Raw genomic sequence first — 26723 nt, forward strand, 5'->3', positions numbered from 1 at the left:
ATATTTTTGTAAAAATGTATTAAAATTGTTCTGCATCTTTCTTGATTCTTGATCTCTTATCTATGTACACGACATTGCCAAGCATTACCTTGAATTGTACATTTGGGGAAATCATCATCTTGTGAAGATGACGGCACTCCACCTCAAATTCCATACTGGGATACTTCTCAAGAGCTCCTTTGAATCATCCAAAGTACAACATATGATTACGTGGAACAAAATTCAGCCCAGGAAAATATTCGTCAACAAAAACGTGTACTGTGGGGCAGGCCATTTGGGGGCCCTAAGCAAAATAATGCAAAGGGCCCCATATTTTTGGCCCACCATTTCGTCACCGTGTACTGTGAAACCCATACATGCAATCCAACCCATACGTCCAAATTTTGTATATTAATCAGATTTTGTTCCACTGCATACTTCAAACTTCTCACCCCAAATGATTGTCAGTACTGACAGTAGATAGCGCCAAACCTTTTTCTAAAAGAGGAAAGAAAGAAGTTAAGGAAGAACTTTTATTTTTTTAAGCCTGTGATCAAGTCTCAAAACTCACAAAAGTCAAATAAAGCAAACTGTAGTAAACAAAATAGAACACAAATTAAACAATTGCCAGATTGGGGGCCCCCTGGTGGTCAGGGGCCCTAAGCAGCTGCATAGTCTGCGTATAGGCATTCCCTGTATTGCTCTTCTGAAACCATTCTGCAGTTGATTTACTTAGGTGTTTTGGATCATTGTCTTGTTGAAGCATCTATCCTCTTTTTAGCTTCAAATGTCTGGCAGACGGTCTCAGGTTTCCCTGCAAAACATCCTGATAAACTTTTGAATTCTTTCTTCCATTAATGATTGCAAGTTGTCCAGGCTCTGAGGCAGAAAAACAGCCCCAAATCATGATGTTCCCTTCACCATGCTTCACGGTTGGGATGAGGTGTTGATGTTGATGAGCTGTTCAATTTTTCTCCCACACATGACATTGTGTGTTACTCCCAAACAATTCAACTTTGGTTTCATCAGTCCACAATATATTTTGCCAAAACTTCTGTGGAGTGTCCAAATGCCTTTGTGTGAACATTAAATGAGCAGCAATGTTTGTTTAGACAGCAGTGGCATCCTCCGTGAAGTCCTCCCATGAACACCATTCTTGGCCATTGTTTTACATAAAACTGATGTGTGCAAAGAGATATTGGACGGAACCAGTGATTTCTGTAAGTCTTTAGCAGACACTCTAGGGTTCTTTTTTTACCTCTCTCTTTGTAGTGGGCAAGGCATCTTTAAACCACTCATCAGTGATTGGGCGCACACCTGACTTAAATTGTTTGGTAAAAATGGGTTTCAATTGCTCTTTAAGTCTCCTTAGGCTGAGGGTTCAATTACTTATTTTTCCCCTTTCTGTCATTGTTTGCATGCTTTCCTCACTAGAATATGAACACCTATAAATGTTTGGGAGGTTTTAGTTAAAGTAGACACTGCTTTTTCAGCTGTGTGATTTTGACAAAGATCATATCACATTTGATGGTGATTTTATGCAAAAATATGAGAAATTCCCAAATGGTTCAGATACTTCTTCATACCACTGTATACAGGTGATATACAAATATCATAATAGTCGTCTTCAATTGTAGTGTCGGGATTAATCGGGATCGAATCGTGACCTGATACCTATTGTATCAAATTTATATATTTTTTTTTTTGTTTAACCTGATGCTTTTAACCTGGTTCTGATCCCCTGAAAAATGGCACAAGCGCTTGGTTTCCGATCACGTGATTGGGTCCGGGATATCCTTGCTCCTTAATACCTAGTATATATGAATTTTTTTTTAAATTTGTTTATTTATTTACAATTTTAAAAGAGGGGAAACAGTAACTATTCTGTTTAGTTTTGTTTTTTTTTTTCTTTTAAATCTCTTCATGAAAAAATGCTTATTCAACTAATTTCAATTAAAAAGAAAAGTAAATATTCTGATTCGATGACTGTTCAAGGACTACAGAAATGTTGTGTTTTAGCAAAAAAAACGTGTCACAATGCACATGATTTACTTTCTCTTTACTTTACACTCAATACAGTGATCCCTCGTTTTTTGCGGTTAATGGGGACCAGAACCCACCACGATACATAAAAAAACTGCGTAGTCCCCCCCCCCCAAAAAAAATTAGTTTTGGAAAGAGATGCAAATAAGACATGTTTAATTTATAAAAATTAATTCATAAAATAATAAAAATTTATGTATATATATTTTAATAAAAAATTTTAAGCACTTCAAATGTAATAATAAGTTTTAAACATGTTACTGTCCCACCAAATTATTTTTAAACAAGAATAAAGTAGAAAAATGCTTGTCTTTATTAAATGCTTCATTGAGTGAGTCCACTCAAATCCGCTCAAGCTGCTTACGTACACACAATGAGTTGCCAAAGCAACTTTTTAGCAAGTTAAACGATGATTGATCCATGTGGCGCTTTGAAGCTTTGCCTTCCAATCATCTACATTAATCATATCAATCATCGTTAACCGTTGCCGTTTAATAAGCACCTCCAGTGCACTGAGACTACGTTATCGACTCTTGACGTCTCATCTGTATTTCTTTTTTTTTTTTTTTTTAATTGGGGAAAAAAAAATACGCGATCGACTGAGGGCGTGATGTTTGAAGCGTGACATAGCGAGGGATCACTGTATTATGTGGTGGTCCAGATCTGGCCCCTAAGCCTTGAGTTTAACACCTGTATTCTAGCAGCAACACCAACCAGTATTCTCTTACGATAGTGTAAAATTGCATTGTAAGCTTACCAGGTCATAAGTGAAAACATTTCGTTTTGTTGTTGAAATCCTCATTTTTTATCTTGTTTTGTGAATTTTGATGTATGATGATTTTGACAATCATTTTTCACCTAATATGATCAGTTTTTGAGTTCTCTCACCGTTACAGTTTATGTTGTTCTGTTGCACTAACCGCTTTTATTTCAAGGTATTGAATCTGTTGGTGAATCATACAGCTAACACCATGAAGCGTTTTCATATACCAGTACTGTCTGCATTCATTTGTTTTGTGTGTTTTACTACTATTTTGCTCATTAGGTTTGCTGGAATGGGTAACCTGCTAAAAGTCCTTACAAGGGAAATAGAGAACTATCCACACTTTTTCCTGGACTTTGAAAGTAAGTCTGGCAGACGAGTGGGAAAAACAGCGATAAGTTGGAAAGAGGGAGGATATGATTTCCTTTCTGTTTGCAGGTTTCCTTTGTGCTTTCTTTTCGCATCAGCGTGAAACTCTGCTCTCTCAGCTTCGATCCTTTGTGTCTCGCTATTCAAGAAACTTTTTAACATCACTTAAACTTCCTTTTTCTTCCTCTCCCGGTCTTCCTTTTCCCCCATCTCTTGCAGAATCCAAATGGGGAATCTGTTAAAAGTACTCACTTGTACCGAGCTTGAACAGGGGCCCAACTTTTTCCTTGACTTTGAAAGTGAGCATTGCTTGTCTTTCTACTAAGCCTTAGTCATTTTTTCAAATTCGCTGTTTTTGTTTTTGTTTTCTGAAGAGGTCAAGGGTCAGTGTATTCTGTTTTGGATTGAGCCACCATTCTCTTTTGTCCTTTTGTTGCCGTGATTGATATCGGTGTACTTTCCAGAATCTATTCAGTAATGCCAAATTGACTAAGAATGGAGTTGACCCTTGACCTAAGCAGTCACTTTAACTCTTTTGTGCATGCCTTCTCTGCTGTTTTAGCAAGCCAAATGTGTACGTCTGTATCTGTATATGGGATATCGTTTAGCCGATAAGACAATTGCTTGTTGAATATGATTCTGGTTTAATTGTTGCTTATCAGATCTTAATGCCAATACACATTTGTCCTTTGGTTATCTATTTAATTAAATGTACTAATGGGGGATCCAAATTAAAACTATTATAAAACCATATGATTTGACAATTTATTTTACTAGAAATTATTTTTAAGTCAGTGTGAATGCCACTACAAGAACAAAACTTTTAGTCATTGGTTCTTTGCACAATCATACCTGATTGACATTTGTGGACAAATATTTAGGTCTTAGCAAGCTATGAGAATCCATTCAATTTTAAATCATTCTAATCATATAGATTTTATTTTATATATACTAGTATAGAGAGATGATGGCGATCGATCGGGTCCGATCACGTCATTTTCAAATTATCGGAATCGGCAAAAAAAATATAGGACATGCCTTTTTTAATTTTTTTTTTTTTTTTTTTTAATTAAATCGTTTTCTAATTGTATGTAACGTTACAGACATAATGTGTTACACTCTTCCACAGTCTTTAGTTTAAGCTTAAGATAGGGTTATCAAATTTATCGCGTTAACGGCGAGAATTAATATTTTTTACATTCATCACTTTACAGTATTTAACGCAATTAACGCATGCGCTGCACGACCCACTCACGCATTGTCGCGTTCAATCTATAATGGCGCCGTTTTACCCATACAGTATATAGAGCTAAGAGGCAGCGTAAAATGAGTAGAGAGAATTTTGGCAGCCTTTGGAGCCTTTTTTTTTCTAATGGCTAAAGCCTTACAATCCCTCTCCCAACGATTAGAATAATCGTGGGAAGCAATGTGGGGAAGAAAGGTAGTAGTTGATCTTTTTCTTAACACCCAATGTTATTTCCCAACGCAGAGAAGATATATCAATTGGTACCACGACGCACAGTCATGGTTGCACTTCCCATCCTGCATTTGGGCAGAAGTTAAATGGCTACAGTATCATTTACTGAATGCTCAACAAATACACTAGATGGCAATATTTAGTCACAATATACAAAGTCACATTCATCCTTTAAGAATTACAAGTCTTTCTATCCGTGGATCTCTCTCTCACAGAAAGAATGTTAATAATGTAAATGCCATCTTGAGGATTTATTGTCTTAATAAACAAATACAGTACTTATGTACTGTATATTGAATGTATATATTTGTCCGAGTTTTATTCATTTTTTTCTTAATGCATTGCCAAAATGTATATGATCGGGAAAAATTATCGGGAATGATTGGAATTGAATCGAGAGCAAAAAAAAAGCAATCGGATCGGGAAATATCGGGATCGGCAGATACTCAAACTAAAACGATCGGGATCGGATCGGGAGCAAAAAAACATGATCGGAGCAACCCTACTAGTATATGTACAGCGAGGAGCAGAAGTATTTGCACCCCTTGTGATTTTGCAAGTTCACCCACTTAGAAAATACACTGTAGGTAGAGGTCTGAAATTTCAATCATAGTTGCATTTCCACTTATAGAGACATAATGTATAAAAAATTTAAAAAATCAGGAAATCACATTGTATGATTTTTCAATAATTTATTTGTAATTTACTTGGGTACATAGTATTTGTACCCCTGAGAAAATCAGTGCTAGTATTAGTGCAGAAGTATAGGTGAATATAGAGGTTAGATGCTTGCTGTTGTTCTCATCAGGTTTTCACACATGGAAACAGGGATTTTGGCCCATTCCTCCACTCAAATCTTCTCTAGATCTGTCAGGTTTCGGAGCTGTCATTGAGAAATACGAAGTTTCAGCTCCATCCAAAGATTTTCTATTGGATTGAGGTCCGGAGACTGGCTAGAACCTTGGTATTCTTCTTACGCAGCCACTCAGCTTGGCTGTGTGCTTCAGATCATTGTCATGTTGGAAGATCCAGCCACGCCTCATCTTCAAGGCTCTGACTGAGGGAAACAGGTTGTGGCTCAAAATCTGACGATACATCCTCTGCTTTATAAAGTACAGTCGTCCTGTCTCCTTTGCTGAAAAGCAGCCCCAAAGCATGAGCTTTCCACCCCCATACTTTACAGTGGGGATGGTGTTCTTGGGATTGTACTCATCTTTCTTTTTCTCCACACACGACCAGTAAAGTTTGCACCAAAAAGTTCTACTTTGGTCATGACTTTCTCCCATGACCCCTCTGCATCATTCAGATGGTCCCTGGCAAACTTCAGATGGGCCTTCACATGAACTGGCGTCAACAAGGGAACCGTCTGAGTAATGCATGATTTTGAACCTTTGCACTGTAGTGTTCTACAGAGAGTAGCCTTTGAAACTGTGCATCCAGCTCTCTTTAGGTCATTGACCAGCTCCTGGCGTGTAGTGCTAGGCTTAGCCCTCACTTTTTTCATCATGAGTGATGCCCCACGAGGAGAGATTTTAAATGGAGCCCCAGTCCGAAAGTAATTATAAGTCATGCTTAGCATTTTTCATTTCTAATTGCTGCAACTGTTGATTTATTCTCACCAAGCTGCTTTCCAAATGTCCCATAGCCTTTTCCAGCTTTGTGGAGCTCAAGATTTTTTTCTCTGGTATCTTTTGAAGGCTCTCTGGTCTTGCCCATGGTAGCAGTTGGATTATGCCCGACTGTGGGGTGCATAGGTGACAATAATGAGCTCAGACGGGTGGTGGATAGGTGGTTACTCATGGGGTAATGGAGGACATTTTTTAAGGTAGATCGACAACTCTTTGAGTGTCATAATTATTTATAAGATCATACAATGTGATTTCTGGATTCTTTTTAGATTGTCTTTTTGAGTGGAAATGCATCAATGATTTAAATTTCATACCTCAACCTAATTTCTAAATGGGTGAAATATATATATATATATATATATATATATATATATATACTAGTATATTAGTGCTGTCAAATTTATAGCGTTAACGGGCAGTAATTAATTTTTTAAATTAAGCACGTTAAAATATTTGATTCATTTAACGCATGCGCGGAATGACCCGCTCATACATTGCCTCGAACAGATTACAATGACGCGTTTTTTTGCACGAGAGCTAAGAGGCAGAGAAAGGCGAGTGGACACAGGTGTTCATTGGACCGCGGCGTTTATTGGCATAAACTTTGGCAACTCCTTCACAACAAACATAAGTATGATTTAGTGAAAGCACAACTAACCCTATTCCTATCTCTCAAAAAAAATAATGTTCACAAAAAGAAAAGCGCTTCAACTGGCATTCCCAATCAAAATAGCTATGCAAAATACACGTAAAACTTACTCAGACTTTGGTCAAACTCTGTTTAAACATTTCGTTTAGCTCAAGAAATAGATTGGATGGCAATATTTAGTCACAATATACAAACTCTCAGTGGTCTCGTACGTTGTGAAGCCAGCACTCAAATGAACGTGAATCACAATAGAGCCAGTCTAAAAAATAAAAAAAAAACGGGGAGCTACAGCGTCATTCAAGGGACAAAACACACTTATTGGCTTGATTTCTAAGTAATTTAAAACTCACCATTGACACCTTGTGGTGTATTTCAATCACTATCTTACGTAATTAAAGACACTGTGGAAGAATGGCTGTGACGTCACCGCTCGGCGACGTCAACAATGGCGAGATACTAGTTTATTTTTTGATTGAAAATTTTAAAAATGTTATTAAAACGAAAACATTAAGAGGGGTTTTAATATAAAAATACTATAACTTGTACTAACATTTATCTTTTAAGAAGTACAAGTCTTTCTATCCGTGGATCCCTTTAACAGAAAGAATGTTAGTAATGTTAATGCCATCTTGTGGATTTATTGTTATGATAAACAAATACAGTACTTACAGTGGGGAGAACAAGTATTTGATACACAGTCAATGGGAAAACCCATTGGGAGTGTATCAAATACTTGTTCTCCCCATTGTATGTGCAGTATGTTGAATGTATATATCAGTCTTGTGTCTTATCTTTCAATTCCAACAATAATTTACAGAAAAAAAGCGGCATGGAAAATGAATGAATGAATGAATATGGCATATTTTAGAAATGGTTTAATTGCAATTAATTACGATTAATTAATTCTTAAGCTGTGATTAACTCGATTAAATGTTTTAATCGTTTGACAGCCCTTCATACAAAATACAAATGACTGGAGAAATGCAGTAGTAAAATCTGAACAATGTGTTTTGTATTGTTACCATGACCACAAGAATATATCTTTGTACAAAAACAAGTGTTACCACATGTATGACATGCACAGAGCTGTAAAATCTTTGCTTTAACTGCTTAACTTGTACCGACTTGCAATGAGCAACCAAATTACTTTTTAAATCCCGTAGCTTTGGGAACTGGAAGGTACGTAATCATCTCCTAGCTTTTCAAAGACTGATATAGTTGGCCAGTAATGTGTCCATGTAAATGAAAGGACAGGCTTTACTGTCTGCATTTTCATCCAAACTCAGTCTTTGTTTACCCATTAAAGAGGAAATGATGGCATAATGGGATGGGTTTTGAAACGTAAAACAAAACGCCAGACATAGTTTAAATGTCAGTGATGTGCTGTATTTACAGCAGCTAGTTTGGCTGTCTGTGGTTATGACTGTCCAAGATTTAAAATGACATAAACTATTACGGCTATAAATTACATAATCGTTGCTTACAATATTCCCTTAAGTCTGAGGCAAGTCATGTTTACAGGATGTACTGTAAACTCCCCTGCCACAACATTGGTTACAGCTTTATAAGTCAAAAACAGGGTTTCCCCATGTTAAATGAGAAATTTATTTCCTCACGAGACACCATGCAGACAGTACATGTGAGTCCTCATTTACAATGGTCTAGCATAGTGATTATCAAACAAGATTAAATCAATTAAAAGACACATTTTAAAATGTTATAATTTAGTTTGCGACTCTTCGTATTTGTACTTTGGCAATTCTGGCATGAATTTATTTCAATGTGAAAAAAACAATTGTAATGGAATGTCAGTGTTGGTGCATACTGCCCATATGTACTGTACATGTTTGCTTTGTGAATGTTTCTATGTAGATGCACAGCCCACAGATGGAGAGTGTGAAGTGTGGAACCAGGTGAACGCCGTCCTCCAAGACTCTGAAAGCATTCTGTTGGGTCTACAGGCATACAAAGGAGCTGGTCAGGAGATCAGAGATGTGAGGAGAACTGTTAACACGAATCCCACATGGGATCACAATCATCTCATTTTATACCCTTAAAGTGATCCTCGATCTTTAAGACAAGTAATTCTTAAAAGATAAATATTAGTATGAGTTATAATAATTTGATATTAAAACCCCTCTTAATGTTTTCGTTTTAATGAAATGTGTAAAATTATTTTAAGTGATAGGTCGCAATTCTTGTTACGTCGCAGTGCGTGACGTCACCGGGCCGAACTTCCAGCGTGTCACTCATAGCTACCCCAACATGTCGTCGGTTCTGCCCTTCCAATTTGAACCAGATCGGAAAAGTGAAGAGCAGGACAGCACTGTCGGTCATTCACAAGACGAGCAGCAAAGGCAAAATGAGAACAGGAAATACAGTACCTTATAAAAGAAGAATTGGGCAAAACTGGTGATGTACTCGCTGCAAGTGCGTCTCAATCAGGGGTCGTGTTAACCGAATATTTTCCGTCGTTGACCGGTTTTTTAAAACTGTGACGGAAAAAACTGAAGTCCATCCGTCATTTTGACAGGTTGCAATTCACACCCCAGACCACAGGGTGGCAAGTGAGCATATTAATTAGCTATTGTCTGTCTTGATGCATGACGTCGTTGGCCTTACTCAGAAAAATGTCAAGGCAACTGAGTGTTTGGCTGGCACGGCCAGACTGTTCTCCCTGTATTTTTCAAACACTGAGAGAAAAGTCTGGGACACAGAGTGGGTACAAAATCAATCGACAAATCAGATTTGTTTATTTGCGTGACGTGTTCTTCACGAGCAACGTCACTCTTGCGCGCCGAAAGTCGTCTCTACAACAACACGGATGGCGGGAAAACCGAGAATATGTTCCAATCTGCGGTAAATTCCGTTTTAAATGAGCTAAAACACAACGACACGAGACATTGACAACAGTCTGTCTCGCGCTAGCCATGTTGAATAAACTCCGTTCTCCTCGTATGTTTACTTCCGCGCGCAAGTCCCTCGTCCTGCCCTCGTCGCTTTGCTAACGGCACGTCTGCCCGTCGCTGATTGGTGCACTCCGCTGTCTTTTTGTCTCTTGTTAAGCTTGTTCGGACAGAATATTAATTAAAAATGAATGAAAACTAAATACTATTGAATATGTCATTATTATCATTTTAAAAATGTAAGTGACGGGTAAAAATAGATTATGACCGGGTTTTTATGACACTGTCAGTCAAAATGACAGACAACGAAAAAGTCTAGCGCAACCTCTGGTCTCAATGATAACGGAGCAGAGAGTATGCTGTTGAGAACTCCGGTTTTTGTTGGCAGATCTTCAAGGTAAGATATTGCGTTTTCAAACTTTTCCCAGTATAATTATGTAGATTGTTAGTGTTTAGAGCTTTCGTATGCTTTACATACAGTACAAGCCAACAGTTTGACGGGAACAAATCCTGGAATCGAGTGTAATCCATGTCTTGTACATTGTAACGCGTGATAGGTAGGATACGTGCATTAAAGTACCAAAAAGGGGAGAAGCTTCCACTTATGCACAGTTATTCACACAAAAAATATTTTCACCTTGACCACTCGTCACTCGGGAGCTCAGCGGTACGCACACACGCGTTCCCAGACTCCAACATAAAAGTAAGGTCCATGTCAGAGTCACTGTCGTCACTGTAGCGTGCCATAGTGCTTTAATTATTTGGTATGATTTGGGGAAAACTCCCACGAAGAATAGTCAACAAAAAAGATAGCAATAGTACTCCAAATCCGCGTTTTTTTCACTCACTCGAAGATCCAGGAATTAGACTGATCTCATGGCAATGTTGCAACCGCAATCAGGCCGTCGAATCCACAAAATAGACTGATCCCAAAAGCCGCTGTGGGACCGACAAATCCAGAAACAAGACAGATCCAAAACCAATATTGCAGCCGCGGTGGGACCGTCGGATCCAGAAATTAGACGGATCCCTTACTTGACTGAGGATCCAGGAAAAATGTTCGGGCGCCAGTTGTAACGCGTGGTAGGTAGGATACGAGCATACAGGGACCAAAAGGGGAGAAGCTTCCACTTATGCACATTTATTCACAAAAAATAATAATTCCACCTTGACCACTCACGTCACTCCACTTGTCACCATTTGACTGAAAATTGCATCCAAAAGCAACACATCGTGGCATTTTACTAAGCGAGTTTAGGCAGCAATACGCAATTGTTGTACACGCTACACATTTGGAAACATCCCATTTACGTCATCACTGCGAGCCCGCAAAACATGGCGCCAACTATCGGTCAAAATATGTACTAAATATGATCAAATATTTCCATTGATTCAACATTTTCTGTTTTTCTAACAACATATTTTAGTACAAGAGAACAATTGTGGCTTATTAGAGCCTACATGTATTTAAGGTAGAGGATCACTTTAAGACATCCATTAATTTTTGATAGTACAGTGTACATTGAAACTGTAAGCCTCAATGAATGGACCGTCACGTTGTTATGGTTGGGACTTTGGTCACGTGTAGTGCCGCAACGATTCATCAATTAACTCGAGTAATACGGTTAGAAAAAAGCTTCGAATCAAATTTTGCTGCTTCGGGGATTTGTTTGATTATCGTGATGTTGTAATGTTTTGCTCCGAAAGTGTTGCATTTAGTTTTATTGAATTGGATTGATACACTGCCCTTTAGTGGTAATAGTGAATATGCCATATTTCATCTAACATGGCTGAATCCAGCTGCTTTCTGTTGAGACTTACACAAGGTATGTTTTTGTTTGAGCTAAAATGTTTATGCTTCGTTATTTAGTTTAAAAGTAGATTTCACAGTTTTTTGTGGGAATATGTGTTTGAACGATTTGTTAAGAGTTTACAAAAATTAAAAAAAAAAAAAAAAAAAATCTTGCATTTTATAGCATTTAAGCTAGTGGACTTTTGCAAGTTTCACATGTGGATTAGATAATAAAGCCAAAAACCAATATATCTAAGCTAGCAAGCTAATAGTTTAGCAAATTCCCGTAGAAAATTCTTCTCATTTTGACAGCATGTTTTACAAACAGGTCAAAAGTTGACACCAGGCTGCCCATTCGTCTGTATTCCCTCATACCAAGTGAGAGTCAACCTTCCACTGAGCAAACCAGTACCTCCTCCCATCAGATCTGAGGACTAGCAGATAAAAGAAATGGATTAAGCCTGTAAATTGGGCGCCAACCAGTACAAAACCTGCTCTAAAAAGCTACCGGTACTTTGCCTAGAAAATAGGGCTCTGCGTTTCTTTACCTCCACCTTAAAACAATTCAGTTGTAGATTACAGTTGAGTCAGGTAACAGTAATAAAATATTATTTTTGAAGGAAATAGTCACTTACAACATGCCTAAAACAACTTCAAGTTAAATTGTGAAAGTAATTGAAAAAAGTGACATTTATCCGATTATTAATCGTTTGTTGCAGCCCTAATCAAAATACAGTTAGCCATTTTATGTTAAGTTCAACACTTGGTATCTGTTTGATATCGGTATCGGATTTCTGAAGTTGGACAAAATCGGGGTATCTGTTAAAAAGTCATTACCAGACAACTCTACTTCATACTATACTGTAGATACTGTTGTGTATGTTAACAGTTTCATCTCTCTAGATTAGTGTAACATGGTTTGAATTGCTCATTCTTGAAACCGAATTGCCCTTAAGTGGCCACTCTTTAAATGTTTTTGTTGCTTCCACTCATGATAGACATGCGTACCAAATTTCATGTCATTGAAATAATTTAAGAAAAATACATGGACTCTGGACAGAAATACAGTATTTTTTAAAAAGAGAAATATAGATAGGTTTACAGTACAGAATAATAAAATATTATGACTCCCATTGTTGGTCTATTGACTGATTTAATAATTGATCCTATCACGTGTTCTCTTTAGGCAATTCAAAATCCAAGTGATTTCATGCTTCAGGAGCGAGCCTGGAATTCTGTGTGCCCGTTGGTCATCAAACTCAAGAAGTTTTACAGTTTCTCTCTGAGACTCGGTGTGTGGCAGTGTCACAATATTTTTGATTCAATGTGCAAAAACCAAATACTGTAATTTTGTATTTGTGTGCAGAGGAAGCCCTACAGAGTTTGTTGGAATCTCTGACCTGTCCACCCTATACACCCACTCAGCATCTGGAAAAGGAGCAGGCGTTGGCCAAACAGTTTGCAGAAATTCTCCACTTCACTCTGCGCTTCGATGAGCTCAAGGTGACAAACGTTTCACCCCCCACGTTGCGATGTATGATTTTGTCCTTAACATTTTGACTTATTGCTGCTTTGACCTCAGATGAGGATTCCCGCTATCCAGAACGACTTCAGCTACTACAGAAGAACCATCAGTCGAAACCGGATAAACAACATGAATGTAAGGTGTTCTTAACATATTCAATGATTGATTCATTAAGGTGTATTCAAAGTCTGGCACATGCATACAAGTCCTTAAAATCTTAAAAATAATCTCCTTTGACAGTTGAGTGTCCTAGAGGAATATGTTTTCATATAATTATGTATAATTATGCGCATTCATTCATTGCTGTTCTGTTACCATCTTCAGGCTCGTTCACAAAGTGCCGGTTCTTTTTTTTTTTTTTTTTTTTTTTTTTTTTTTTTTAAATAGATGACTCTCATCCTCCCTAAAGCTAGGATAAGGGGACATATGAATTTATTGTTTACACTTTGTATTATACCAGTGTTTTTTAACCTTTTCTGAGTCACTGCACGTTTTTACATTGGAAAAAATCTCGTGGCACACCACAAACCAAAAATGTTCCACAATGACTTTCTGTACAGTATATTTATTTATAAAATAGCTTCTCAATATTTATAATACTCAGTGTGAAACTTGAGCCTGTTTAGATGAACCCAAAGCTGATATCCTGGCAGGAATCATCATCAACAGCTCTCAGTCACTGTTTTTATTTCTTATAGCAGTTAGGCTTGAAAAGCTCAGAATTATCAGACAGGGGGACTTTAGTAATGTCTTTAATTGCATTAGGGCCGAGCAGTTTGCTGACAATAGCTTTGCAGGCAGGTAGTATTAAGGTCTCTGCCACAGTGTGGGACTTTGGATTTGGCAACAAGGTAACTGGCTTTGGGGGCTTTCTCATTTACTTGCGTAGCTTTTCTCCAAAAAGTTGCCTGTTTCTCTGTTTTCACAAAGGCGAACAAAATATTCCATCGACTTTGTTTTGAAACGACGGGTGTTTCGTTTGGGGATGACGTTTAGGATAGCTGCTTGTGTCACATTCAAGAACTGCTCAGATTTCTAGCCATCAACCACCTTGCTGCCCTTGACAATGTGCTGGAATAAAACACAGTGGGAGGATTGACTGTCGTCACATATGGATAAAATGGAAAGGACACTTTTGTGAATATTGACTCTTTACGAGTCTAATCAAATCATGTACAGTAGACGTGCTAAGTAAGGTCCACATTGTCGCGGACAGCAAGGTAGCTGATGGCTAAAAATCCGAGCAGTTATTGAACGCGACAAGAGCAATACCTCGCTCATCTGCACACGACCGCAACTTTCTACCTCCTCCTTCCTTCCTACTGCAACTCCGCCCGACGACGTAAAAAAATAAAAATGCGATATTGGGTAATTTCTCGCGGCACACCTGAAGATCTCACTGGCACACTGGTTGAAAAACACAGTATTATACTACTGTGTATGATTCCATGGTTCAGCCCTGGAAGCTACAATTTGCTAATTTGCATAGGAACAATATAAACCCTGAGAAGATGCCTTTTTCTCTGAATCCACCTCTGATGGGGGGGCGAAGCCAGTTGGCTGGTTTACAATTGGACTGTCTAAAATGATTCTTTCCAGTCTTTTTGTTCTCATTTAATTAGATACTTTATTTCATGTTTTACTTAACAGTCATATGATTGTTTTATTTTTTTTATTTTTTTTTGCTCCTGAATGTGTGTCTTCGCATTCTGTTCATTCATGAGAAAAACCTTTAAAAAGAAAAAGTTAACTCGGGCTATCTTTAAATTTTCTCCTAACAGACAAGCAACATACAGCTTGTAGTGGCAAATTCTGGTTCTCATCATTATTACTGTTTTTGTCTAGAAATCAAAAGTTGAGTCCACATTAAAAAAAAAAAAAACTACAAATCAATAAAGTATCCTATTTTTGACATTTTTATTTTACTGTGCTTTTACAGCTGGATATTGAAAGTGAAGTAAATAACGAGATGGCGAATAGGATGTCTCTCTTTTATGCTGAAGCCACACCGATGCTAAAAACACTCAGCAACGCAACAACAAACTTTGTGACTGAGGTAAAATGGCTTTATTTGCAAAATTTATGTCATTTTAACTAATCATTTATTTGATATTTACAGCTATTTTAACTGTCTTTGTAGAACAATACTCTTCCACTGGAGAACACGACGGACTGCCTAAGTACCATGGCCAGTGTCTGTAAAGTAATGTTGGAGACACCGTGAGTTCACACTAACAAAACTTCTGTATTGTTTGGAATGCAATGGAATGCATTTTTTTTTCCTCAAACCCTGTTAGTGCGTTCAGTTCCCACTCCTAATGTATACGGTAGTTTACTGTAGTTTCATGCTGCCACATGCTCGAAACACATTGAAACTTTAATGAAACACATTCTTTAAACATTTAACACAGTGATATGAAAAAGTACCCGAACCTCTTGGAATTTCTCACATTTCTGCATTGAATCACCATCAAATGTGATCTGATCTTTGTCAACATCACACAGATGAAAAAACAGTGTCTGCCTGAACTAAAACCACCCAAACATTTATAGATTTTCATATTTTAATGAGGATACCATGCAAACAGTGACAGAAGGGGGGACATAATGACAGAAGGGGAAGAATAAGTAAGTGAACCCTCTGCTTAAGGAGACTTAAAGAGCAATTGAAATCAATTTTCACCAAACAATTTTAAGACAGGTGTGTTCGTAATCACTCAATCATCTAATCATTCCAAACTGCCCTGCCCACTATAAAACACACACCTGGTAAGAATTGTCTTGATGAGAAGCATTGTCTGATGTGCATCATGGCTCGGTCAAACGAGCTGTCAGAAGAACTACGATCAAGGATTGTTGATTTTTATGAAGCTGGTAAAGGATACAAAAACCATCTATACAAGTGTAACACCATTTACCATCTCTAAAAGCCTGGATGTTCATCAATCGACAGTCAGAGAAGTTGTCTACAAATGGAGAGAGTTTGGCACTGTTGCTTCTCTCCCAAGGAGTTGCCGTCCACCAAAGATGACACCAAGAGTTCAGCGCAGAATACTCAGAGTGGTAAAAAAGAACCCTAGAGTGTCTGCTAAAGACTTAAAGAAATTACTGGCACAGTCCAATATCTCTGTGCACACATCAACTACATGTAAAACTTTGGCCAAAAATGGTGTTCATGGGAGAGACTCCATGAAGGAAGCCACTGCTGTCTAAAAAAATAATGTCATTGCTCGTTTAATGTTCACAAAAAGGCACCTGGACACTCCACATACGTTTTGGTAAAATATTTTGTGGACTGATGAAACCAAAGTTGAATTGTTTGGGAATAACACAAAACGTCATGTGTGGAGGAAAAATGGAACAGCTCACCAACATCAACACCTCATCCCCACCGTGAAGCATGGTGGAGGGCGCATCATGGTTTGGGGCTGTTTTGCTGCCTCAGGGCCTGGACAACTTGCAGTCATTAATGAAAGAATGAATTCAAAAGTTTATCAGGATGTTTTGCAGGGAAACCAGAGACAGTTTGTCAGACAGTTGAGGCTAAAAGGAGGATGGATGCTGCAACAAGACAATGATCCAAAACACAAAAGTCAGTCAACTTCAGAATGGTTTCATAAGAGCAAAATACTCATTCTGGAGTGCCTAACTCAAAGTCCAGACTTGAACTGCATTGAGATGCTGTGGCATGACCTAAAGACAGCGATTCGTGCCAGACATCCCAGGAATCTGACTGAACTACAGCAGTTTTGTACAGAATAATGGGGCTAGATTAGTCCTGATCGATGTGCTAGACTGATCTGCAGCTACAGGAAGCGTCTGGTTGATGTTATTGCTACCAGGGGGGGGGGGGGGGGGGGGGGGCACAAAATATTAAATGCGATGGTTCACTTACTTATTTTTTCCCCCTCCTGTCATTGTTTTCATTCTATCCTCATTAAAATGTGAAAACCTATAAATTTGTGGATGGTTTTATTTAAAGCAGACTGTTTTTTTTTCATCTGTGTGATTTTGACAAAGATCACATTTGATGGTGATTTTATGCAAAAATTTGATAAATTTAAAAGGTTCAGATACTTTTTCATACCACTGTATGCTAGCATAGGCACAAATCCGTTAGTTGCCTTTTACTGTACGACCACTATATAACCATTTCCTGTTCCATTATTCACTTCGCTAACAGACCTACACAGCTAAAACTTACTTATATTGAGGTACAATATCACTCCTTTGAGGGTGTAATTAAAGTTGTGCAGGTGTGTCAAATGTTTTGGCTAACATGTGGGTATTAAGAAGTCATCTTGTGTGTTCAGGGAATATTCAAGTCGTTTCAGCAGTGAGGACACGCTCCTATTTTGCATGAGGGTCATGGTCGGCGTCATAATTCTCTATGACCACGTTCACCCCAACGGTGCCTTTAACAAGTCCTCCAAGATAGATGTAAGTTTAACACGTGAACCTCGAACAACACACATCATTATGTGATGGTGCGATTATCTGCTTGCCAGATGAAGGGCTGCATTAAAGTGCTCAAGGATCAGCCTGCAGACAACGTAGAAGGCCTGCTGAATGCGCTCAAGTACGTCCTCCCTGCATTTTGTACAGTTATTTTAGAATTGTACTTCCACTAGTGTTGTTTTTGGCAGCCCTTTAAATTTCGTCTTAGGCCATGTCTACACCCAGCAGGGTCTGGTGAAAATAATTACATCCACACCAGCACGTTTGTTTTTTTTTTTTTTTTAAAAAAAAAAAAAAAAAAAAAAAAGCTTCCACACCCAACCGCCTTCATTCATTTTTAACTCATTTGCTCCCAAAAACGTATAAATGCGTTCTATTTTTAATTGTTTCAATGTCCTAAAAACATATTTATACATCTTTTACGTTTTTTTTTTCACAAGAGACATCTGTAGGTTCTGATGCAAATTCGCTCCAAAGCACAACGCTCAAAATCCATTTTAAAGCAATAAAACTGGCCACTGGAGGGCAGTAGCGCATTTGGTAAGGACTCATATCAGACCATGAAAGGAAATGAATGAAGAGCGTGAAGAAAAATGTGGAGAACGATGTAAACACAGGGCACATGCCCCACACAAGTTCCCTAGGTGAATTCTGTTATGAGGTAGTGGTCACTACAAAAGAATGATTCAGAAAAAGCTATCTTGATGAGACAGACAGGCGGTGCTGAGGGAAAAATTTACCCCGTCTGCCGATACAGCCGCGGCCAGAACAGCATCATCTCTCAGTTCAGTAGTTTAGTTATGTGTAAATAAATGGTTACTTTGCTATCAAAAGCTCTATTTGTGTTGTTGTTTATGTTATTTTGTAGAAGGAAAACATTATTCAGATGTTTGGGATGTCACAAAAGCAAAAAATAGCTGTGTTAAAGTCAGTTATGTTTGAAATGGATGCTTTTACACAAAGCTCAATATCTGTTTTTTCATCAGAAATTGGAAAACTGCACAAACTAAGCTATTTTCTAACGCTGATATCTAAAGAATGGAAAAAGATATGAACTTACTTGTTTTTCCTACTTAAAGAAGAGAGTCTAATCTTTTTGTGGGTTCCATGTTTATATAGCAATAGAACAGAATTTTCTGTGGGCCTTGCAAAATCAGTCAAAATCCAGTAAAACCGCTGGGAGCGAAGGGGGTTGCTCTGTTAAAAATGGCTGGGAGTGAATGAGTTAAGTACATTCATAACAATGCGTGAAAAATAATTGTCCATAATACCCCCATTCTTCTCATACGTTCTTCAATCTGAAGCACTGCTAGAGTTTATAAATAAATTAAACAAAAAAAGAACCTAATTTACTAATTTACTCCAAATGTAAACATTGGTCTCATGTGTGACGTTGGGACAAAGTTTTTCGCAGTTAAATCTTCGGTTATCATTGTCCACATGATGGCGCCACAAACGCAGAATTCGCCTATCCTATCTTTGGTTTGCGTTTTTAAGAACCCTTGTTTAAATGTGCATGTGGATGATTGGCAAAAAGAAGAATTTTGTCTACTGTTTGGCCTAATATCCTGCTACGTGTAGACATGGCTTTAGTCTTTGACAAAAATACTTAATAGTCATATTTTAGTCATTTCAAAATGTGTTAGTCTTCATCTAGTTTTAGTAAACGAATACTCCAAAAGTTTTTGTAAAAATTCAAAGGTTTTAGTCTAAAAAAAAAATTCTCACCATTTCGAATGAACTTCGAGAGCAGACTACACACATTTTAGAAAGTCCAAATACGGGTTAAAGCACATGCTGCCTAATAAATTATGCCCAAATGTTCTTCTCATAACATAACATGCAACAGTAAAGTTAGCAAAGCAAACAAACTAAAATATTTGCCCTAAAAAGGCGATCGATTGACACAAAAAATGTGGACAATACATATTCAAATGATAAGGGACTATTTGCTGAAATAAATTGTATGTCAATGATATCTTAATTAGGTGTGTGACAAAATATCAAAATGATGACATAGCGTGTTACTTTGTATCCCAGAAGGTTATGCCTTGGCCAAGTATTGATATTAGGGCTGTCAAAATTATCGCGTTAACGGGTGGTAATTAATTTTTTTAATTAATCACATTAAAATATTTGACGCAATTAACGCACATGCCCCGCTCAAACAGATTAAAATGACAGCACAGTGCAATGTCCAAGTGTCCATGTGCAATGTTTTTGGAGTTTTGTCGCCCTCTGCTGGCGCTTGGGTGCGACTGCTTTTATGGGCTTAAGCACCTATGAGCATTGTGTAATTATTGACATCAACAATGGCGGGCTACTAGTTTATTTTTTTATAGAAAATTTTACTAATTTTGTTAAAACGAAAACATTAATTAACAGGGGTTTTAATATAAAATTTCTATAGCTTGTACTAACATTTATCTTTTAAGAACTACAAGTCTTTCTATCCAAGGATCGCTTTAACAGAATGTTAATAATGTTAATGCCATCTTGTTGATTTATTGTTATAATAAACGAATACAGTACTTATGTACCGTATGTTCAATGTATATATCCATCTTGTGTCTTATCTTTCCATTCCAACAATAATTTACAGAAAAATATGGCATATTTTATAGATTGTTTGAATTGCGATTAATTATAATTAATTACGATTAATTAATTTTTAAGATGTAATTAACTCGATTAAAAATTTAAATCGTTTGACAGCCCTAATTGATATATTGTTTTAAAAAGGTGTCACAGTTTGTTTTTTTTTCCTTAGGAACCAACAAGTTGCAAACAAAATCTTGCACGAGAATAGTGTCTCTGTTAACTCAATGGCTACTATTCACAGCTCTAGACGCCCAGTTACGCCCAGCCCAGCGAACCAGAGCTTTCGTAGCCCTGATTTTCGAGGCATTTACAGGTTACTTCTTGCTGAGTTTGAGTCACCAAATCATTTGGCGAGATTCCCGGGTGAATAGGATTATTTGCACTAGATTCTTTTTTTTGCACTGTTTTGCTACACTTTTTATTAAATCTACCGTAAAAAATACATGCGTTTCAAGTGAATTGTTCTTTTATTGGGATCAGTAACAAGTTGACCCAGGAGAGCCAGCGGCCCAAGTTGACACGGGCCTGTGGTTTTGATAGTGGGGCCAGTGAACATCAAAAAGTGTCTAATTTCCCTAATTGTCTAACCCTGAAACCTTTTTTTTTTTTTTTTTTTTTTTTTTTTTACACTAAACTTTTGAATTTTACAGACGAAAACATTTTGAGTAACTCATCTAAAACTAGACGAAATTTGTATGATATTTCGTCACGAAAAAAAGATGAACGCATTTTGAAATGTGTAAAATATGACTAAAGGCTGAGTTATGCTTCCGCGTCAGACCTGCGCCGTCAAGGAAGACCCGATTTACGACCCTCCGCCGTAGCCTCTCGGGCTCCTTTTTATTTCTGGCTTCGCGTCGCGTCAACATCGTGGCGGAAATGGACTATGATTGGCCCGCTCAGACTGTTTTTTCCGGTTCAGCGCGAAATCACCCCCATTATCAAACGTTATTTTTCTACGCGCAAAAATGGAGCAGATGAGAGTATCAACAAAGAGCAAGTACGACAACTTCTACAATGTCTCGTCAAGACATTATGAAGATTGCCAAATGGCAAGAAATTCGTGGGGGGAGATTGCTGAAAATACAGGGCTGGAGGTCAGCCAGCGATTGAATTAAAAAAAAAAAAAAAAAAAACGGAAGAACCACCGAGACAAGTACAGTATGTGTGTGTTCGGAATCGAATGGCCAAATGAATGGTTGGTGCTAGGGTTGTTCCGATCATGTTTTTTTGCTCCCGATTCAATTCCAATCATTCCCGATAATTTTTCCCGATCATATATATTTTGGCAATGCATTAAGAAAAAAATGAATAAAACTCGGACGAATATATACATTCAACATACAGTACATAGGTACTGTATTTGTTTATTATGACAATAAATCCTCAAGATGGCATTTACATTATTAACATTCTTTCTGTGAGAGAGATCCATGGATAGAAAGACTTGTGACTTTGTATATTGTGACTAAATATTGCCATCTAGTGTATTTGTTGAGCTTTCAGTAAATGATACTGTAGCCTGCCCAAATGCATGATGGGAAGTGGAACCATGACTGTGCGTAGTGCTACCAATTGATATATCTTCTCTGCGTTGGGAATTAACCTAAGGTGTTAAGAAAAAGATCAATTGCTACCTTGCTTCCCCATATTGCTTCCCATGACGTCTCTAATCATAGGGAGAGGGATTGTAAGGCTTTAGCCAATTAAAAAAAGGCTCCAAAGGCTGCCAAAATTCACACTACTCATATTACACTGCCTTTTATCTCTCTATACAGGTAAAACGGCGCCATTACAGATTGAGCGCGACAATACGTGAGTGAGTTGTGCAAAAAAAAATTAATTACCGCCGTTATGGGGATAAATTTGATAACCCTACCTTAAGCCTAAACTAAAGACTCTGGATGAGTGTAACATATTATGTTTGTAATGTTAAATACAATTAGAAAACGATTTAATTTAAAAAAATATATATATATATTAAAAAAAGGCATGGCTGATATTTTTTTGCCGATTCCGATACTTTGAAAATGACGTGATCGGACCCGATCGATCCCGATCGATCAGGACATCTCTAGTTGGTGCACTTCATCATTTGTTGTGTACATATGTCTGCTGTGAGTCTGTGACTTATTTACGTGTCAAACTTCAAGTAAATGAAGAATAAAGCACAGGTTTGGTGTAAAAATAGTTGTTTTCATGTTTAATTTTCAACAACAGACAGTTCCCACTCGATGCATCATCACTGATTGAGAGTGCCTCTGTACTTTTATGATAACGTTAACATCAAGGCTTCCAACGCAGTTTGGGAAGTTCCATAGCCGCCAGAAATCTGCTATGGCTTCCTACTGGCTGGTTGTAGGACACGGCAAACAAATCGGACTGGAGGGCTTTGCAGACCTCGGACAAAACGCTGAACGCAGTGCTCGACGCCAGTTTGAAGCTAGCCGCCACAGCTTGCTGGTTTCCACCCGAGGCTAGAACTCTTTGTGTGGCATCAAAAGTCGGACGGACCGCTTCGAAACAGTTTTCTGCGTCGTCTGCGCCTCAACATTTATTCAATGTTGATGAGTTGAAGATCCACATTCAAGCGTTCCATCTTGCATTGTTTATTTTTGTCTCCGTTAAACTAGACTAGAGGAAGTCAGCAAGCATGCCCCAAAACCTTACAAACATAAAGCCACACCCCTCTAGTGGCTTGGCGGTGAATTACAGAGCAACACATTCCCTCACCATAAAACTATCAAATGGTCATTGAAGCCGCAGTCACTTTGCCGTCACCGCAACGCAGGAGCATAACTCAGGCTTAAGACTAATAAGTATTTCCCTCCAAAAGACTAAAACAAAAATTAAAAGGGCTGCCAAAAACAACACTGGTCAACGAAATATTTTCGTCATCATTGACGAAAACAACACCGATTATACATATATATTTACAGACCAATATCAAAATCCGCCTTCTTCTTATATCTACAGTGGTACCTCTACATACATATTTAATTCGTTCCAGGACCTGGTTTGTGAGTCGAAATGGTCGTAGGTCGAGCGGAGTTTTCCCGTAACAATACATATTTGATTAATTTGTTCCACAGCCCAAAAACCAATGCTAAAACCTCAATAAATAGTGCTGGTACACTTCGAAGTAGCAATTACACATAGTAAAAAAATTAAATTATAAATATGAATCATAATAATGTTAATGAATCGGGTTCCAATGTGGCGGTTGTGTTTTGCATGCTGTTCCTGTGCTGTGACTGACGAGAGAGAGAGGGGTGCAGGAGGTTTTTACTTTTTTTTCATGTTGTTGGCGAACAGTAGCCGTTTTGTGTTGCACAATTCCTGAAATAAATGATGAAAAACCTGACGAAGCTGGCGACTTCCTTGCCGATGTTACAGTAATAAAAATAAATCGGAAATAAAAAAGCTTTTTTTATTGTCACCCTAACTTATAGAGACTGGCGAACAGAGGTCGGTGGAGACCGGCCATACTGTTGAGCCAGTTAACTCACACGCACACCACGCTCAGATTTTTCTATCATTCCCTTCATAATTTCAATGGTGAGCGTTACCTTTTTTATTTCACCGCCTGCACTAAACTTCTTGTGACCCATGTTGATTTCTCTTACGCCTCTGTCAACGAAAACAACAACGAAATTGTGACGCTGTCATAAATCCTCGTGTTTCGAGCGTGTCGTCATGTCGAGACAAATGACGAGTCAAATTTTACGTCGGATGCTGAAAGGATCGTATGTCGAGCTACCACTGTATTTTGGAAATAATAAATCAATCCACTATGTCACAATGTTGTTAATATTAGTATTACAGTCAATAACATGTATGTGATACATATTTTTTCCTTCTTCAGATTCACAACTAAACACCTGAACGATGAGTCCACTCCCAAAAACATCCGGACGATGCTCCAGTAAAGTTTTTTGTTTGTTTGTTTTATTACATAAAACGTTCTGAGGATTAATGGTCTGACCTCAAATAAGATGTATATGTTTACATTGTTTAAAAGACCTGTTAACACTTTGGCATAGTCGTTCTCAAAGAAGTTAAAGGTGAACGCTACTCTACGAAAGCAAGACTTCAGGCTTCTACTATTAACAGCTAGGAGAGCGTTTCTCATTCCTTGTCAGCCTTATATAATCGAGACGTCATAAAATCTCCAAATGCTTCCTTCTATGGACACAAAATAGAAAAATATCGACAGTTCATACATGCACAGAATGAGATCAATCAACGACTCGATTAGCTGTGAAGGGCTAAAAAGTGGAGGCAAGTGAGGGACTGACTGCTTAGATGTATTTTAACTTTTGTTCCCCGTCTACATGTTGATGTGAATCTGCTGTGATATAAAACTGCACATTGCATGTGCTTGAGTGGATAAGATTGAACAAAAACCAAACAATCAATTATGCATTTCTGTTGTGTCAACCCTCTGAGTTAAAATGGTTTATTTTGTCTGTTTCAAAAGTGAGGCCAAAAATCTCCAAATTCTTTGTGATATATTTTAACTGAATCCTTAAAAATATCTATTTTCATCATTGGTGTTTGTCTTATGTCAACGTTTTTTAATGAATTCTGTCTTTGCCTTGTTTTTGTGTGAGGGAGACAAAATGTAAATTATTAACTAGATTTGTTTTTACATGAATTTTGATTCTACTCCCATCCCTTGACTGTCATTGTATTGCCTTAAACAGCATTTTGAGCTACTGTACCTGTTCTAATCGTCTTTAAATGGATCTGCTGTGTTAAATGTCATGTTAATGGCCGCTCTCATTGATCATGGTGTCATTACACACGCATATTTTGCTGATGTAGTGACTTTGAATTGCCTTGGTTATCAATAATAGCTATTGCTCAGCCATCTTATTCTGCTAACATTGCACCGTGAAACTCTTAACTCCTCAAAATAGATTGCACAATCACATCAATAGTGACTGTTTAGTGACTTATTAAATTACATAGGTGCATTAGATGACTATAAATCACTTCCCATTTAATGTCTCTCCTCTGGTTTCTGTAATTACCAAGTATTTGATATGACTTGATTGCCATCATGAAGCCTTTCAACAATGGCTATCAAAGAGCAAGAACAAGGTGGGGCAGAGCAACTTGCTTATTTAAATTTGGCCCCCTGAAGCGATGGTTGCTCTGCGGATGGTAGGGATGGACTGATTTGAGAACGGGGGGTTTAAAGTTTGATTCTTGTGTGTGTTATTTATTATGTGTTTATTTTTCAGGAACCCCAATAAGCATCATAGAGTGGACGAAGTTGGAACGCGCTTTCGTGTTGAGGCATGTTTTTCAAGCGAGCAATAAAATCCCGTGGATTAAGTTCCTACACCATAGCTAATTTGTAGGGATGAAATTTCAATTCTTCATGGAGGATTCGTCTCACAGAATGAGCAGACAGACCAAGAGCAGATGCGTGTTTGCAGGCAGACCATTAGGGAGATCTCAAAACAGATTGTCTCCACCGCGTTAATGTTTTGTGGTGACCTTGCTGTTCGAGGGAGGCCAGGTTTCTTTTTCTTTACATCACCCGTTTCCCTAAAGTAGTTTATCCATTAAACAATCGACTGCTGGCCAGGAACACGACCCCGGGGGACGTAATGCGCGTTGCGATTGAGGGACCGCTTGAAAAAAATGCCTCAACAGTGAAAGCGCGTTCCAACTTCGTCCACACCATGATGCTCACTAGGGTTATTGAAAAATAAACACAAAATAAATAACGCACATTGCGAACCAAACTTCAAGCCCCGCCCTCTCAAATAAGTCCATCCCTACCATCCTCAAAGCAACCATTGCTTCAGGGCACCAAATTTAAATAAGCAAGTTGCTCTGCCCCACCCTGTATTATAAAACAACCATAAATATGAATTACTTTTGACTGAAGTTTACGATTCGACTACATTCAATGAGCAGCCATTTCTCTTGTGTCATCATTATTTTGGTCACAGTCATTTAATGTGTATGTTCACATGAGCGATACTTTGGATTTGATGTAAGTTCATCTATGTAAGAACAGGATGTATATTTTCTGTCATGATCACTTGACCAGGGGTGAAAGTGGTTAGAATTTTTTGCCGGAACTCCCTGACATGAAGGTCACCACGGAGCCACAATTTTTAAAAATTTTTTCTTCAAACCTAAAACTACTAAAATGCAAATAAAACTGTTTTTGGCATAGTTATACCATACACACACACTCAAAAAAATGGTTTTACATATGCATTAGGCTACTGCATTATGCATATTGTCACAAGGCATACATGAGAAACTGATTTTTATTCAAAATTGTATTTTTTTTTCATTGAGTTGCAAAATTACAGTTAACAAAAACGCCAGCCACGCCACTACTTAAGCACATAGGATGTACAATAAAATTGAAGATAATGTATACCTTTTTTTTTTTTTTTAATAATAAAGACATAAGTACCATAGAGTAACAAACAGAGGCGCTGGTAGTCACTCACAGCAGGGAGTGCTGAGCATCTTTCTTAGTTTTTCCCATCCAAAAACAG

At 37.9% G+C, this 26723-nt stretch overlaps 1 protein-coding gene across 4 annotated transcripts in view; it reads left to right on the plus strand.

The window, feature by feature from the left end:
• Nucleotides 1-25401, plus strand: part of fam49a (family with sequence similarity 49 member A) — a 78206-nt gene extending 52805 nt beyond the window's left edge. Inside the window, exons 1-11 of one of the 4 annotated variants that reach the window (XM_057822790.1) lie at nucleotides 3094-3147; nucleotides 3374-3453; nucleotides 8781-8902; nucleotides 12793-12898; nucleotides 12973-13109; nucleotides 13189-13266; nucleotides 15071-15187; nucleotides 15272-15351; nucleotides 17445-17571; nucleotides 17640-17710; nucleotides 24056-25401. In XM_057822790.1, the coding sequence (XP_057678773.1) occupies nucleotides 3381-3453; nucleotides 8781-8902; nucleotides 12793-12898; nucleotides 12973-13109; nucleotides 13189-13266; nucleotides 15071-15187; nucleotides 15272-15351; nucleotides 17445-17571; nucleotides 17640-17710; nucleotides 24056-24119 (975 nt within the window). In that variant the 5' untranslated portion in view covers nucleotides 3094-3147; nucleotides 3374-3380 and the 3' untranslated portion in view covers nucleotides 24120-25401. Of the gene's footprint in view, nucleotides 1-3067; nucleotides 3148-3373; nucleotides 3454-8780; nucleotides 8903-12792; nucleotides 12899-12972; nucleotides 13110-13188; nucleotides 13267-15070; nucleotides 15188-15271; nucleotides 15352-17444; nucleotides 17572-17639; nucleotides 17711-24055 lie in introns of those variants that run through there. The other 3 variants (XM_057822791.1, XM_057822789.1, XM_057822792.1) reach the window with 3 other exon arrangements.
• Nucleotides 25402-26723: the final 1322 nt, after the last annotated feature.

Source organism: Corythoichthys intestinalis, chromosome 19 (genome assembly GCF_030265065.1).
Source record: "Corythoichthys intestinalis isolate RoL2023-P3 chromosome 19, ASM3026506v1, whole genome shotgun sequence".
Taxonomy (NCBI): Eukaryota; Metazoa; Chordata; class Actinopteri; order Syngnathiformes; family Syngnathidae; genus Corythoichthys; species Corythoichthys intestinalis.